This window comes from Protopterus annectens, chromosome 8.part1 (assembly GCF_019279795.1).
Source record: "Protopterus annectens isolate FY-2018-M chromosome 8.part1, PAN1.0, whole genome shotgun sequence".
Classification (NCBI taxonomy): Eukaryota; Metazoa; Chordata; order Ceratodontiformes; family Protopteridae; genus Protopterus; species Protopterus annectens.
Window position 1 is genome coordinate 339,419,181 of NC_056742.1, and position 16,834 is coordinate 339,436,014.

Consider the following 16,834-nt stretch of genomic DNA (forward strand, 5'->3'; position numbering starts at 1 on the left):
AGTCTGTTTTTAAAATCTGACAGAAGGATCCTTCACCTACTTCATCTTGACTTGCTTCAGTAAGTAACCAGGGAATAGTAATTCTTTACATCAGTCAAGAAAATACAGAAAACACTACTTAACTGATCTCACTGTATCTGTGCAAATCTATCCATCTGTGTTACTTTTTATATTTCCTGTGATTGAAACACTGTTTACTGTAAACAGATATTTAGTATTTTTATGTTCTTTTTTATTTATTAAATATATTTAAATTTTTCACTGTGGTTGGCCCTTTACAGAATATTTTAACATTTGAGTGTACTTATACTTATTTGGTGACACTGTGGCCAGTCCTGAAAGCCTGTTTGGTCAGCATTACTAATTATATTAGTATTAATTTCACTCAGTATAACTGGGTACCCTTGTAAGAACCTTAAGAGTAGCAGGCTTTGGAGGGGAGTACCACAGGGTTCAGTCCTGGGTCCTCTCCTGTTTGGTATCTACTTTTCTGAAGTACAGGCTAACACAGAAGGTCTTTTGGCTAACGACATTCGCAGATGACTGCAAACTAGGAGCCATAAATCGAAACTCCTAAATGATGTGGACATCCTACAAAAGGGCCTCACTGAGACCGATGCCTGGTGTCAAAGCCATGGCCTCAAGCTCACTGCCAAAAAGTGCACCGTCATCCCCTTTGGTAAAAACTCTGTACCCGTGAGCTCCCACATAGGTGGTAGTCTAACACCGAAAGTGTGATGAGACCTTGGGACATGGGTGGACAGTAGTCTCTCCTTTGATAATCACAGTGCCACAGTAGTCAAGAAATCCTTCTACGTGGCAACACCTCATCACAAAAGGTTTCTCATCCGGGAGAAAAAAAAAATTGTTCCCTCTACTAGTCACTCAACAGACCCATTACAGAGTACAACACCCCTTTTGGTATGTACCTCACAAGACAGCTACAACAACTGGAAAGGCCGCAGAAATACCTCAACACAGAGGATTACTGGCCTCAAACACATGCCCTACGCAGTCCGTCTCAAAACACTCCAGCTTTACTCCTATCGCATATCGCCTACTCAGAGGCGATCTCTGCCTAACATACAAAGCTATGTCAAATCCAGAGCTGTTGAACATGCTCCACTTAAAAGAAATCCCAATCCCTCTGAGCTACATGCTCCAAGAACCTAAACCTTGTCACCACAATAAACAGAACATGCTGGAAGGATAGGATTTCTGTCCCAGAGACTTCCCATACTCTGGAACAAACTACCTATCTATATCAAACAAAGCTCCTCATTAGCGCCCTTCAGTAAAAATCTTGATGATTGGATGGGAAACGGGAAATTCACCCCGGGATCACCTCTAGGGCCCTGCTTGACATGGGCACAGGAAAATAAGTTTCTTGGGTGGCGAAAGCCAGGGTACCTTTTTTGGCTATATAGGCCCTAGGGCCAATAGCCTAGTACCTACCTATGTCTGGTGGCAGCAGAGGGGCATAGCTAATAAATCTGCCCCAGTCTTTTCCAGGGGTGTGTGTGTTTGTGTGAAAATCAAATCTCAAAGAGAGCGTGTGTATCAGCTACTTGGAGCAGGGACACAAAGTACTGGTTTCACAGAGAGTAGAGGAGGACTTGGCGGAGGACTCAACTCTACAGTGGGGAGTCTTATTGGGGTCCTGGAGAGGGAGGACCCAGCCCCCGGACCGAGTGTGTTCCTTGTGTGCCCTTAAGGAAAACTGTGCTTGATGCAGAGAGCTGCATCTGGAAATACTGTATCTATTTCTGTTCCAAGTGAACGTCCCTCAGTGTAAGTGGCGAGGATTTAGGGTCCTAGATTACTGGCCCAGATGAGGGGACGTCACATCCTGTTACTATGTTCATGAGACAGAGAAGAAATCATACTAAAATAAGCACGACCTCTCACTTCTGAGTTACTTTCCAAATTATTTTAATGGGAAGTTCTGAGTTAACTATTTGGCTACTGAATAATGTAACTCAAAGTCTGATTTAATGGAATAAATATATTTATGAATGAACTCCTATTTAAGTTTTAGCTTGGTTCTTTAAAAGAGACAAACAATTTGATTGGCTGCTTGGCAATTACATGATGTTAACTTCCATATTTAAGCTAGTTTTAAAACATTTTATCTGAAGTGGTTTACTAAATAACAAAAGTGCTCATCTAAAAAAAGTTCTGAATCATGGCTGTAATGCCTGGCTAAAGTAGTTTATCATTTTTTTTTTTTATTTCTACTCCTGCTTGACACCAATATGTAAGCAGGAAGCCATCTTAGACTTGTTCTCACATTTTAAAACTTTCGCTATGTTAGGATCTTGTGAGGTCAGCAAATATGCATGCAATCCTACGACTGCAGATCTATACATGTAATCAGTTTCAAGGAGGCCCATACCTCCATCAGAATGGGAATATATAATCTTGCTATACAGTGATTTTTATAAATCATTTGATAAGCATGAAGCATTTTTCATGTTTTCCTGTCCAACTGATCCAAAACCTTTTGGGGCCAGTCAATCACTCCAAAACAACAGGAAACCAAATCAGTTTACAGCTTGGACTTTGTTCCTAGATGTCAGAGCTGTTTTCAGTATTAATTTTAGTCTTCTAAAATATTCCTTACCAAGTTTTACTTATATTTGATCAAATTTTATTGTTGATCCTTCATCAAATCCCAAATATTTAAACACTCCCTCTTGCTCAAGTTTTATATTGCTTTCTTGTCCCAGACAGGATATTCTCTTGGTGCTGCAGCCTTCCTGCTTTAAAGGATGCTTCTGCACATTTATGAACACCAAATGGCATTTTTGTATCATCTGAGGAAGCTTAGACCACTTGCAGTTGTGCTTTCAGTTCCTGATCTAATGAGCTATACAGTTTTAAATTATCCACAAAAAGATAAGTCTTTATACTTTGTTGTTTTCTGGGAGCCAAACTGCAGCCCTGACAATCTATTATGTAGACAGCTTAATGGGTTAAGAGCAAGACAAAAGAGAAGCAGTGATAAATAGTCACCCTGGAATATCGCCCTTTGAAATTTTATCCCTGGGATAATACGTCCTTTATCCTAGCTTAGCTGCAAAGTGGTTTGCCACTGTTTTATGGTCACAGTAATATAAAATGATCAATGTAGGGTGTACCTTATATATTTGTAAGCATTGTTTATCCATGAATGCAGGATGCTGTCAAATGCTTTTTTTTTTTGCAATTTATTCATGCCATATTTACATTCTTCCCATGTTTACAATTTTCCATTATTTAACAACAAATGATCCTTTGCTCCATATGACCTTCTTTTGTTAGCCTTTTCTTCTGTTGCCATGATTGAGTTCTCTTATAAAAGGACTATAAACTCTGTCAGCATCAATTCCAGTGTATAGTATTGTGACGCCTGTAACCCTGGCCCAGCAATCAAGGAGCCTCAATCCTCACCACTGACACCAGAGAGGGCAACTCCTAGAAGAGGAAAGGATAACCAATACACACAGTACAATTTCCCTTAATTGCACCCAGAGATCACAGTCAGTCTGGGGCTGGTTGCTCCCTTGCTCACCAGATCCCCAATAAGACTCCCCACTGGCACAGCTATAGGGTCCAGATTTCAGCCTAGCTGGCAAGCTAACCTCCAGTACCCTTTCTGTCCAACCAGTGCTTCGTGTCCCTGCCCAGGTAGCTGACACACCCACACTTTGAGAGAAGTATTTATACAACTTCACAGACACTCCTGTGAAATGCTGACACAGATTCTCCTGTTGTACACAGTTACCCAGACTATACAGTAGTAATTACTGCCACCAGCAGCTTAATATAATTATCAGCTACCCAAAGGCCCTTGAAAGGGTGTCCAGTTATTACTGTGTAATATTATTATCCAATTGGTAATGTGACTATTCAGTCTAAGGGCTTATTAGGACTGGCCTATTACGATAACCTATATAAATATGCAATGTACTCCAGAGCCTACTTTTCTACACAAACCAGCCACAGGTAAAGGTTTTTTTTAAATATTTAATAATAAATAATTAAAACAAGACAATACTACTACAACACAGAGAAATCTAAGAGTTCAGAGATCACACAAAAGTTAAATACAGTAGGCCAGGTCTGATGTCAAAGAAAAACAATCTTTGCTTTCTCTTAAGATTAGCTAAAGATAAAGACAGCGCTATAATCCTACTTGCATACATAAAGCATAAGCAGTGCTGGGTTAAATATCCAAGATCAAAATGCTTTTCTTTTTAGTCTCTCACTCAACAACAGTTTTTAAACACTAAACAGCTCTCTAAGGCCCTCCAAAATTACATCATTTTGACACTTAGTCTGGAGTTCCCAAGCCACAAACTGCATTATTTAGCAAGCCAACACCTGCTCAGGAGACTACAACAATAAAAGGCATTTCACATACACACTCTAGCAGAAACCAGTGCAATAAAGCACCTTCCACATGTAAATTCTGGCCCTTAACTTTAACCTTAAAACAATGGGCTTGAAACCTTCATCCAGACTCACTGGAGCCAACTTGTAAACAAAGAGATTCATAAGATCTTTTCAGCTTCAAAAGACACATTTGAAATGCACGGCTTGGTTTTCCTTACAGCAGATGGCAATGTTGCAACAATCTTGAAGTTCACATTTTACAGTGTTTTCTTTCATTTAAAGACACAAGCCTGCATTTTACAATTGATAGAATTATGTATCAAATTCTATTTGAATAGGCTGGCAGCCTTCACCCATCTTCCTCCAATCTTCACAAATATATACATCATTGGAAGGAAACTTATTGGTCTACATAGTTTTTAGGAGATCTTGCAGGTTCACTCTTAAGTAGTATTTCTTTTCCTGTTGACCCTATGCTACTTTTCAGATGCCAGAAAAGAAGGGAAACCAGTCTAAACTACTTGTTTATTTGCATTTGGTTACCAATTATATCCAACTGGGTCATGCAAGACCTCTTTTCAGCAGAGGCCCAGGGAGAAAAGCACCAAACACATACTTAGTAAAAGAAAAGCTTATAAAAATAGATTATAGCCGAGACAGTGGGAATACAAACAGTTGAAGTATAGTGATTACGTACGCAACAAACTTGGTGCAGGGGTCTGCAATTTGCAGCTCTGGAGCCACATGTGGCTCGTCCAACCCTAGGGCAGTGGCTCCCTGTAGCTTTGAAAAAATAATGGCCACTCTGCTCTGTGTGTGTGTGGGTTGTGTGGTAATTGAGTGATGGACTTTAAATATTGCTCTTATAAACTTATAAATACTGCTCTTATAAACTTAGAAACTTGCTAGAATAACATGATTTCTGTTGCTATGCATTCCATACACACAGAGCAATCAAGTGATCCCCTGGCAGCAGCAACATCTCCTGAAAGGTTTCCATAACTCTCAAATTCTTACAACAAGAAATCTGGACAAAGCCACAAGTAAAGGGGAACAAAGGAACAAAAATAGGGATGACTTTAAATACTGTTGCTATACACTTAGAAATAGAATAACATGGTTTCTGTTAACATGCATTTCCCACACAAACACGGGCATACACAAGCGCGCACACACAGTTAACTCTCAACTCTGCAGAATTTCCCAGAATATCCTGACTTTTGCCTCATATTTTTGGTCCGTTTCTCATAAAATCGTGGTTTTCTGGCAAATCATATAGGGCTGAAGTCAGAAAAAATAGACATTGAACAGACTTCATACCCTTCAGAAAATTCATGCTAATGCAAACTATGTTATTCTATCAATTTTCTACGTTTGAAAGAGTAATATTCAAAAAGTGTTCCTATTTTTGGGCCTTTGTGCCCCACTATTTATGGCTTTGTAGAGATTTCTTGTTCCAAGAGGTTGAGAAATGTCACACACATTGAGAGCGATTGAGCAATCCCAACAAAAGTACAAAAAGAAAACAGTCCTCTGCATGAGCTTTTGTTTATTTGGCAAGTAGAATTAATTAGCTGTGCCAAATGAAACTACTTGATGGGATGTGAAAACAAGGTTGAAGAACAGTTCCAATCCAACCTCAAAGCTGGACACAAATACTGCAGTAACTCTTCAACAGTATCACTATAGGAATACATTAGAATTTGAAAAACTATTTTTGAATCCATACACATTTCAATCAAAAACTTTTTAGGAACATATAAATGACAAATGTGCAAACAGGATATATTAAGAAAAATCACAGTTTAATACACTATCAGCAGCATTCACAGGTTTAACAAAAAACACAAGAATTGGATTACATAACACACTAAAGAAAATGATGACAAATGGACTTCACAGGATAAAATACCACAACTCTTAAATGTAGTTATATTAATACCAGTCTATGCGGTTTGAGCTTGCTGCACTAAGCGTAATTTCTTTAGATCATCTTTGGGAAATATTTTTCCAATGTCTGAAAATCACCACCTGGACCACCTTTTTGACCGATTATGAGGTGCACAGTGGCCAAGCTCCTTATGCCTTGAATATGAGAAATGGATTGGCAGAAGGGTACATTCTCAAGGACAGTCAGAACAACCTGCCTCTTTGCATGTCATATCTTACCTAAATATACTGAACTCTAAGGCAGAAATCCATTGTCAAGAATCTCAAATCCCAGCCAAGATATCACTGTTATAGCAGGCTATTCACTCTTGTAGAAATGGCACATTGTTGCAGATACTGCAATCACCATGGGTTGTGTGCAGACAATCATCTAGTGGAACGCAGAATGCGATTGGATAGGCCACCATGTCACTATTACAGTTTACGTACCCACTGCACATAAAGGGGTAAGGTACAGGAAAGTACTTCATATGCAGTCACCTTACTCTCTCTCTTAATAAGTAGTCCAAGTCTACTGTGATGGATATCAGTATACAGGAAGTGTAAGAAAGGTACATGGATGAGGTGTAACAACTTTAACTGGGAAAAAACAAAAAAGTGTTCTGTTTATGGCAGACATCCATAAGGCACTGCAAACCATACAGATAATCTAGCAATACTGTGGAAGCAACAATAATAGTTTTCAATGTACTGAGGAGCATCATAACTGCCAGGTATAAGACAGTGAATGACAACACCAGTGAGAGGTCACAAAGTTCAGTTTTTTGGAAGTGTGATAATGTTCCTCTAGAAAAGATAAGGTTATGTTTTTGAACTGCGCTTGTTAGAGAAAGTGATATTGAAAGGTTATGTAATTCTACAAGAAGGGATGAGTAGGTCTTTGTCCTACACTACAGATCTAGTCCCAGTAAGAGACTATCGCCACAACTAGATACATGTAACTGTTAAAACATTTTCGCTCACCCAAAAGCTAGAGGGAAGCTACACCATGATGGTTAAAACAAAGCAGTTATGTCTTACCATAACATGTTCCATCTGTGTTGTTAATCTTCTTTCATTCACCGATGGGGTTCAGTTCCGAGCCCTTTGAACCGAGTCAGCCTATTACCAAGCTTGCGCCAGCCAAAAAAACTTTCGAGCTAAGTCACTACCTAGAATGCATTTCTCCCGGTCACCTCAGATTGAGCTTGCTAAGAAAGGAAGTAAAGCCAAGGCCACTTCTATGCAAGTACCCTAGTGCACCACTTAGACCCAAAGCACCCCCCCAGGAGCCTTTGGAGGAGGAAGGAGGGTGGGAAGTGATGAATGAAAGAATCAACAACACAGATGGAACGTTATGGTAAGACATAACTTCTTTATCTGATATTGTTAATCTTCTTTCCATTCATCACTGATGGGACAAAATCCCAAGCTACCTTGAGTTCCATGGGTGGCCATTATGGAAGAACATTCCCAAGTACCATTGAGCTGAAGGCAACTCTCCCCTGGAGACCAGGTCCAATTTGTAATGATTGATAAAAGTATGAGGCTTAGCCCAAGTAGCTGCTGCACAGATGTCATTCATGGATGCCCTGGTATGGAATGCTATAGAAGTTGCCATAGATCTAGTGGAGTGGGCTTTAACTTTTGGCACGGATTCATTATGAAGGGAATAGGTGACAAAAGTATGCAGTCCCTCAGCCATCTTGATAATGTAACCTTGGAAACAGCTTCTCCCATTTTGGGTCCCGAAAAGGAGATGAAAAGCTGTTCAGATTTATGGATAGGTTTGGTCCTGTCTAGTAAAATCTTAATCGTCTATGTACATCCAAGGTGTGAAGGCAATACCCTCCTCTACTGGCAAAAGTCAGTAAAAAAAAAAAAAACACACACTGGTAGATCAATTAACTGGTTAATAGAGAATTTAGAAACAACTTTGGGAAGAAAAGATGGGTTCATCCAAAGTGACACTCTGTATTTATGAAAAAACAGATAGGGCCTCTTGATACACAATGCCTGTAGCTCCAAAACTCTTCTGGCAGAGGTAATGGCTACAAGGAACAAAGATTTCCAAAACAAAAACTTTAGGTCACACTTAGCCACAGGCTCAAATGGCTTTTGAGTCAAAGACTGAAGGACTAAAGTGAGGTTCCCTGGTTCTACGGGCTGTCTGAGAGGAGGCCTGAGAGGAGAGGTCCCTTTGAGGAAACTCTTGCAGAGGCATAGAGAGATAAGGGGTGCCATCTATACCATTGTGGAAACTGGAAATTGCGCTAGGTGCACTCCTACTGTAGAGGCAGAGGCTCCATTATCAAAAAAACTTAGCCAAGTATTGAGGCAATGCAGTAACTGGAGCCGAATATGGGTCTAGCATGTTATCCTTGAACCAAATGGAAAACCTTTTCCCATTTATCCTGATATAGTCTTCTGGTGGATGGTTTGTGAAAGGCAAGAATGAGGTCTCGAACAGGTGAGAGAAGCCTGCCTGCCGACTAGCGGAAGTGGAGAAACCAAGCTGTCAGCTTGAGAGTGGACAGGTTCGGGTGAGTGATCTGATCTCTTAGAGGGTCAAGAATCCACAGCGGGCATACTAGGTGAGACTGAAGAAAGAGGAACCAAACTTGTCGAGGCCAGAATGGGGCTATGAGGATCACCTTGCATCTTAACCAAAGAGCTTTCTTTAGAAATTGTGGGATCAGAGGAATGGAAGGATAGGCGTAGCGAAGTCCAGTGGGCCAATTGTGGATCAGAGCGTCCCTCAGGGACTCCCCCTCAGGGTGAAATAGGCCGAAGTAGCTGCTGCACTTGGTATTTGATGGGGAGGTGAAAAGACCGCAGCAAGGCTGGCTCCAGTGGCTGAAGATTAGACACCACCTCGGGGTTGTGGGACCACTCGTAAGGCATGAGGATGCATCTGGTCAGTTTGTCTGCAATCACGTTGGAGCTCCCCGGGATATGCATTGCTATCAGGAGGAGGTTGGAAGCTATCGTCCAGGGGGTAGGACTTGGTTCCTCCTTGCTTGCTCATGTACCAGACCACTGACATATTGTCTGATTGAATTGCGATTGTCCCGGAGGGAAGAGCCGAATGGGAATGCCTGTGCACGGCTCTCAGTTCTAGAACATTGACGTGCAGGTGGGCCTCTGAGGTGGACCATGTGCCTTGGACAGTCGTTCCCAGGAAATGCCCCCCCCACCCCACCCGATCAGGGAAGCATCCGTGGTCACAATGGCTGTGGGCTGAGAGGGTTGAAATGGGTGGCTCCAAAGAACTATTTGAATCTTGTAATCCAGGGGATGACAGTTTGGGAACCATATGTAGCAGCCATAGAACCTAGGGCTTGGAGAACTTCTCTTGCAGAGGCTGATGTTTGAGAAAAAAAAAAATCACTATGATTTGAAGCCTCAATTGATGGAGTCTGTGAAGAGGGAGTGATACCAGACATGACTTGAGTATTGAACACTGCTCCATTGAACTATTAGTTGTGTAGGGATAAGCTTTGACTTCTCCTAATGTATTGTTACTCCCAACAATTTTGCCAGAGAGAGAGAGTACGTTGTAGCGCAGTTACCAAAAGATGCTTAGAGGAGGCGGCAAGGAGACAGTCATCTAGATATGGAAACACCTGGAATCCTTTTAGTCTCAAGTGAGCTGTTACCACTGCCATGCATTATATGAACACACTAGGGTCTGTAGAAAGACAAAACCGCAGAACACAAAATTGTTAATGACTGGCTCCTAGCGGGAAGAGAAGCAGACTTCTGGAGCATTTGTTCATCTTGATGTGGTAATATGCATCCCGGAGATCTATAGAGCAAATCCAATCACCTTCTCTTAAAAAGAGAGAGAAGGATGGATTGAACCATGGCCATCTGGAATTTGGTGTGGGTGACAGACTTGTTTAAGTTGCTGAGATCCAAAATGGGTCTCCAGTCCGTCTTTTAGCACCAAAAAGAATCTTGAGTAAAATCTGGATCCGCACTGGTCTGGTGGGACTGGTTGGATGACTCTTTTTTGAGACAGCTTTATAATCTCTGAAGCTGCTTCTTCCCTTTGACTGGGTAAAACTTCGGGAAGTTTTCTTGGAAATTCTGGCTGACAAGAAAGGGGAATGGTGTAACCTCTGGTGATAATATTCTGCACCCAACAATCAGTGGTGATAGAGTGCCAGGCAGCTTGGTGCAGAGAGACACAGAGACACAACCCCCCCCCCCAACTGCTTCTAGAGGTAAGCAATCGGGCCAGCCATCAGGAGCGCTGATAAGGCTCTCCAGAGGAGGAGTCCCTGGAGCCTTGGTTGTAAGGACTCCCGCTGCCTCTATAGGGGCATCTTCCAGAATTGTTACCCCCCTCTGCCACTGGGAGCATAAATCACCACATGCAGCATGGAAAAGACCTTGAGATTTCTTATGCCACATTTTCCAACTCCTGGAGAATGTATGTTGAGGGTTGGAAAACCGTAAGTCTACAGCAGACAGGGTTTTTCCATCTTGCTCGCACCTGGCTAGCATGTCCTTAACTTTTGTCGTCAAAGAGTGATAAAGCTTTGATGGGAGCATTCAGAAAGGAAGACTTGAAGTGGTCCGCAAGGTCACAGATGCGCATCTGGGCATGATGCCTCATAACAATGCCCAATCCCACTGCTCTAGCTGCCCCTTCGGCTGCATGAGAGCAACCTCATAAACGAGTTGGATATTGATTCCAGGGTTGCTAGCTACGAGGCCACTTGTCCCTGACCTCGTCAGACAACTGTCCTGAGTGTGTCCCAGACAGTTCGAAAATAAGTCCCTGTGGAGCCTCATAAAATATGCCAAATAATTCAGGGATCATATAGCAAATGTCCCTAATGCAAAAACACGCTTCCAAAGTCTGTCCATCACCCAGGACTCCCTGTTGGGCAGGTGGACAGCGGAACTCTCCTCAGCCAAGTCCTTTTTCATGGCCACCGCCATAGGATCAACTGTTAACCCTTTGGACCAGTGCGGATTCTCCACAGGAGGGAACAGAATTTTGTCCGGTTTCCGGGGATCGCCTCAATGGAATCAAGGTTCTTCCACACGCGCTGCACGTCGAGCTTGTCGGCAGGCGGGGTCACTCAAGAATTAGACAGACGGGCACGAAAAGCCTGCAGGAACATGGACTCCTCAGATGAAGAGTTGGAGGGCTTCCAGTCACCTCTCTGCTTTAACATCTCCAGGATGTCTCTGAAGGAGACAACATCATGAGGTAACCATGGGGACCCTTTCACCATCATTGTAATCCGTGTCCTCCGTTAAGGACTCCTCAGGCGAGTCCACGTGCTTCCTCTTGCACATCTTCTTTCGAGGGGGCTCCTCAGTGGGGGTCTCTGAGGAGGACTCGGAAGACTGGGTACCCTGAACAGGGGTGTCCTAAGGCTTTTCTGCCCGGTGTCCAGCGGGGGTGGTCTGTGACAGCTGTAGCTCAGGGGGTGAGAACTGGGGTTCCGACATCAAAGGAGTGCTGATAGAAGCAACAGCCCTCTCCATCGCTCAAAAGGCAGGTCTGCCCGAAGAGGGATGGGAGCCCGGAACAGAGAAAGACAACCTCGGGACTGGGGTCACACCCTGCTCTGATGGACCCGCCCCCACACATGGAGCCTCAAGCCGGATCGGAGCGGACACAGCCATCAGCACACAGTGGAAAGTCGGCACCATACCCCAGGCCGACGTGCCAGTCCCCCAATCCCCAGATTGAGGAAGGACCAGTTCGGCGGGAACCAAGGACCAAAGGGACAAACTCTGAGCCAGAGTGAGATGCACCGTAGGTGCCGAGTTCCAAGAAGGCTTTGGAACAGAGATGGTCGAAGGAGTGTAAGATGGAGTCCGTAGATAAGGCAACCCAAGTCCAGCAGGTGGATGGGTTTTAAAAAGTGAGGGAATCCCCCTGGGTACCAACAGCTGGTCCACAAGACGCATCATGTCGTGTTCCGAAAGGCTCCTGGTGGATCTAGTGGATACTCCAGATGGGGAATCAGGACGTTCGAGAAATGGGCTACACACCTGGCCCAGAAATGGGTCCACGGAGGAGAGTATCGGGTTCGTAGTGCAATGTCTACCAGCACCGAAGTCTCTAGTTTCAAGATCGCAGGCAAAGGGGCCAGATCCTGTGAGGTCAGTACAACACTTGGTGCCGAAGTGGCACTCTGAGCCAAAACGGTCGGTTCCAAAATGGAAACTGGCTCAGGGCACACCTTCGACTACGACTTCAAAGTAGCTACAGGTGCCGAAGTCAAAATAGGCATAGTAAGATCAATGATCGGTGCCAGAGGCAGTACATGTGCCAAAAAAGGGGTCAGTATCGAAGGTTTTGAGACAGTAGGTCCCGAAGAGGCAGATTTATGCTCCAATGAAAATTTAGGGACTTCAGATTTCCCAGGTTTGCTCTGATCACCCGATGGTGAGGAAGAAACAGAATGGGATCTCTTTTTGTCCTTAGAAGGAGGGGTTGAGACCTCCATCGCAGAAATGGCCTCTGAGAAGAGAGACTTGAGTAACCCCTTCAGAATTAGTTTATTTTTGCACTCATTACAAGTGCACCGGCTGAAACATTGACAAATATCACATGGAGGTTGCACCGAAAGGTGGGCCACCCCCAAACAGTATATTTTAGTCAACATGCGAATCACTGTTGGGTAACTTCCCCTTAGGAGAAGTACAATGCTTAAAGCCTGAAGTATCCTTCTTATCCGACATCTTGGTAGAAAAAGGAAACCGCAACTAACTGTATAATCCAAGAAGGATGATGTCAACTCCGTTCAAAAAAACACAAGAAAATCACCAATATAACACACACTGTATGAAAAGAAGAAAAGGAAACACCTGAATAAAGATAAATGCTAACAGGTTAAGCAAGAGAAAACAATACCAGCTATGGTACTGAAGAAATACCACAAGAGTAAGGGAAAAGGCTATATCAACAATGGTACTTAAAGTTTACCAATGGTAACAATGGGTAGAGTGGAAAGAAAAAGGTTAGACCAAAGAAAATACACTAGCAATACTAAATGTTTAGTAAAATATAAAGATATCCAAAACCTTTTACACAAATATCAAAAAATTTCACTTAGCTGAGATCTCAGCTGAAACGTGGCTGTACAGCTACACGGTAAACAAGATCTGAGGTAACAGGGAAAAGGGCATTCTGGGTAGAGACTTAGCTCAAAAGTTTTTTGGCCGGTGCGAGCTTGGTAATAGGCGGACTCGGCTCTGAGGGCTTAGAGCCTAACACCATCAGTGACGAATGGAAAGAAGATTAATAACATAAGACTGGAAGGTTTCTCTTTTACACTAGCCTCATGGACTGATGACAGCAGCCATTAGTTAACCCCATAGCCCCAAAATGGAAAAATGAGATCACACAGGATGAGGACCACGCAAATAAAAAAAAATGTGTGTATGTATGTATATATATATATATATATATATATATATATATATATATATATATATATATATATATATATATATATATATATAAACCTACTGTACAGCACAAAACTAATGAATCACTTGCTGGCTTAAACAATGAATGGAAGTGGCCATTTACTCTAATGTGCCTACATGCATCTTTACTTCATTCATGGGTTGGGGCATTTTGTTTCAGTTCATGTCTGGTCACTCATTGACAATCTGCAATCCGACAAATTATGTAACACTTAAAGCACCTCCCTCTAAACTTTTCTGTCCCAAATTAAGTTTGAATACCATAACACTTAGTAAATTAGGTACTGGTTACCAGTAGTCTCATCCGGAGCCTGGCCACTCACGAACAATATGCATCTGACAGAATATGTGACACTTTAACAGAAAAGTACTTCCCTCTAAAATTGTTTTCCTGAGTCAAGGCACATCTCTCAAATGTTGCCGATTTTAACTCACATTTTGACAAAGACTAACATCAAGGAAATCAGGCATTCCTTACTTGTAATGATCAAACATAACTGGTTTGTCTAATTATTCTTTGTGAATAGGTCCTGTATTTCTCAAAAGTTTTGACAAGTCTGCCTACATGTTGTGGGGGGTGCTGCCCAACACCTCCCATTATAAACCCCCTCTAAGGACGCATACTTTATGGGAAAGGGAAGCCACGTTAGGCAACTCTTAATACTGATGCTTTAAACAGCAACGTGCATGTCAGCAAGTACCTTGCATGTGCTGCGCATTAAACTGATCACAACAAATAACCAGTCAAGATATGAAAAAAATGAATTCACTGTCCCTCTGCATTCCTCCTTCTCTTGCTAAAGACCAAGCCACATTTTTCAATAACTTCAGCTTTCTCATTTAAATTATTTCGCTAGCTTCAGACTTAATTTTCTTCAGAAAATGTATATTAACAAACGCTTGCTTATTCTGACAATGTCTCAGGTTAATAGTACTAATATTTTAGAAGTGTCCCCGATTCTTTTGAGAAGCAAGACAGTATATAAAATTTTAATACAAGATATACTGTGCCCAATTACTTATTGCATTAGTCACCGACAGTTCATGTGCCTGCATGCACTACATACCACTACAAAAAGCTTTTAATAGACTTCTCGTTCTGCAGACTATAACCTGGACACTAAGCCCCAAACTACTGCTGATTAGTTACATTAAACACCAACCCTGTATAACAATTAACTGGTTGTCTTTTTTTTTTACCCTGGATTATGTCCCGAATCTGTTGAAAGTCTTGATACCTCCCCTCCCGGAAAGATTGCAGTCCTGCAAGTAAGTAAAACTTCAGAACCCAAGTATTAACAAGTTCTTCCTCCACGGCGCTAAACGATAACCATTCCGATTCTAGCCCTGAAAACCGGGTCTCCTCTTGACAACCATTTTTTTCCAGTGACTTACGAGGTGAAGAACGCAAAGTAATTCCCCCCGCCATTTTTTACAAAATAAAGTACCTCCGTGATGACGCAAAAAACACGAGACAAAGGGAGAGAGGTGAAACATTCAGACAGCTCTAGATATAAATCTTTGTTGATTTCTTTTTATAAAGTTATGTTACTGAGACATATGCGTGTAGTTAAGGTAATGGTAAAGAAGTGCCGTGAATGATTGACACGCGAAATGGGCGTGGAAACCACAGATGAGTGACGGACATGCTAAATCGCATGTTATGTCATGTTTAAATTAACGGCATGTCTTGCATAATGATATGCATGGAATGACACGTAGAAAGTCATCAATGTACAGCTAATAAATAATTGCTTCTAATAAAATACTTATATAAAAAAAGGAAGGTAAAGAATTACATAAATGATGACCAATAGCACTAGTGATTAGTGTCCACAAACTTTTAGCGAAAATATTACAAGGAAAAAGGGTCAGAAGTATTAAAAGAAATGACAGAAGAAGAACAGAGTACTGGTAAGAATAAAAAATAAATTTTGTTGGCTGACTGGCTACCCTAAAAAACTGCCCCCATATATTGCCATGTAGTCTGGCTGTAGTTGCAAAATACACACTTGTAGTAAGAATATTTGTGTTCAACATCTTTGTATCATGTATAGTAAGGGTTAAAATGTGAAATTGCATTGCGTGCAAAGAAGCAAGTTAAAATAAGCTGTTTTTCTTGTAAAGAATTTGCTGACCAAAGAGGAATGCACAGATGTTACCTTGGTCCAGGCACAAGCTTATCTTGTGACTGACCTCTGACCATCTAAGGCTCCAGTATGTGAATTTATAGCCTTGACTGAAATTCCTTGTCTAGTAACCAGCTACTGTGTACGTGCAGAGAAGGGTATAAAAACCCATGTGAAGTGTACAGAAATTAGACTGCTGACATACCATGTACTTTGTAGCATGTCTCCATGCATGTAAAATAAACCTTTTTGCTTATTTTTATCTGCGTGATTCTTCCAGTATATGTTAAGAGTACAAAATCTTTTGACATTTCTGGCGTCCAACGTGGGGCCACCTCTCCACGGTACGAATCGCATAAGAGGGACTGAAAAACCTGTACAGGAGGGGAGAACAAATCTCGGGCTCCCTTGAACGGAAAGACCTCCGACAAAGAAGTCGTAAGTAGAGGCCAGTCACTCTTAGATTCGATCCGTGGGACGGTGACGAACGGGGCAGAAGATCCGCAGTAAGGTAAGCTTTTACATTTATAAAAGTACTTTTTTTTAAGGGACAAGTCATAAAGGAATTTCTTTTGTTTAAATTTTACAAAAGACCGGTAGAGATCTCAGGAAAAGGAAACAGTTTTTCTTTTAAATAAGAAAAATGGGAATAGGAAGCAGTTGTTGTGCTAGTAAGGGCTGCTTAAATAAAAGGACTGAAGATGAGGAATATATGTTTAAATTACATCCAAAAGGAAAAAAAAAAAAAATACTTAAAATACATAAAAAATGAAAGACAGATTATGGATTTAGTGGTAACTTAAATAGATCAGAATGTCAAAATTTGGTGAGAGATCTGCGTAGGGACGCAGGAGGCAAAGTTAAAAATCAAGTAAAGGTGGGATTCCCTCAAGCACAGAAATGGTTAAAAGAAGCTAATAAGAGGCATAGGGAAC

At 41.8% G+C, this 16,834-nt stretch overlaps 1 protein-coding gene across 2 annotated transcripts in view; it reads right to left on the reverse strand.

Moving 5' to 3' along the window:
- TERF2 (telomeric repeat binding factor 2) overlaps nucleotides 1-15,303 on the reverse strand; it is a 984,850-nt gene extending 969,547 nt beyond the window's left edge. For both annotated transcript variants that reach the window (XM_044081913.1, XM_044081912.1), the window contains exon 1: nucleotides 14,971-15,303. In XM_044081913.1, coding sequence (XP_043937848.1) covers nucleotides 14,971-15,199 — 229 coding nt within the window. In that variant the 5' untranslated portion in view covers nucleotides 15,200-15,303. The remainder of the gene's footprint in view (nucleotides 1-14,970) is intronic.
- Nucleotides 15,304-16,834: the final 1,531 nt, after the last annotated feature.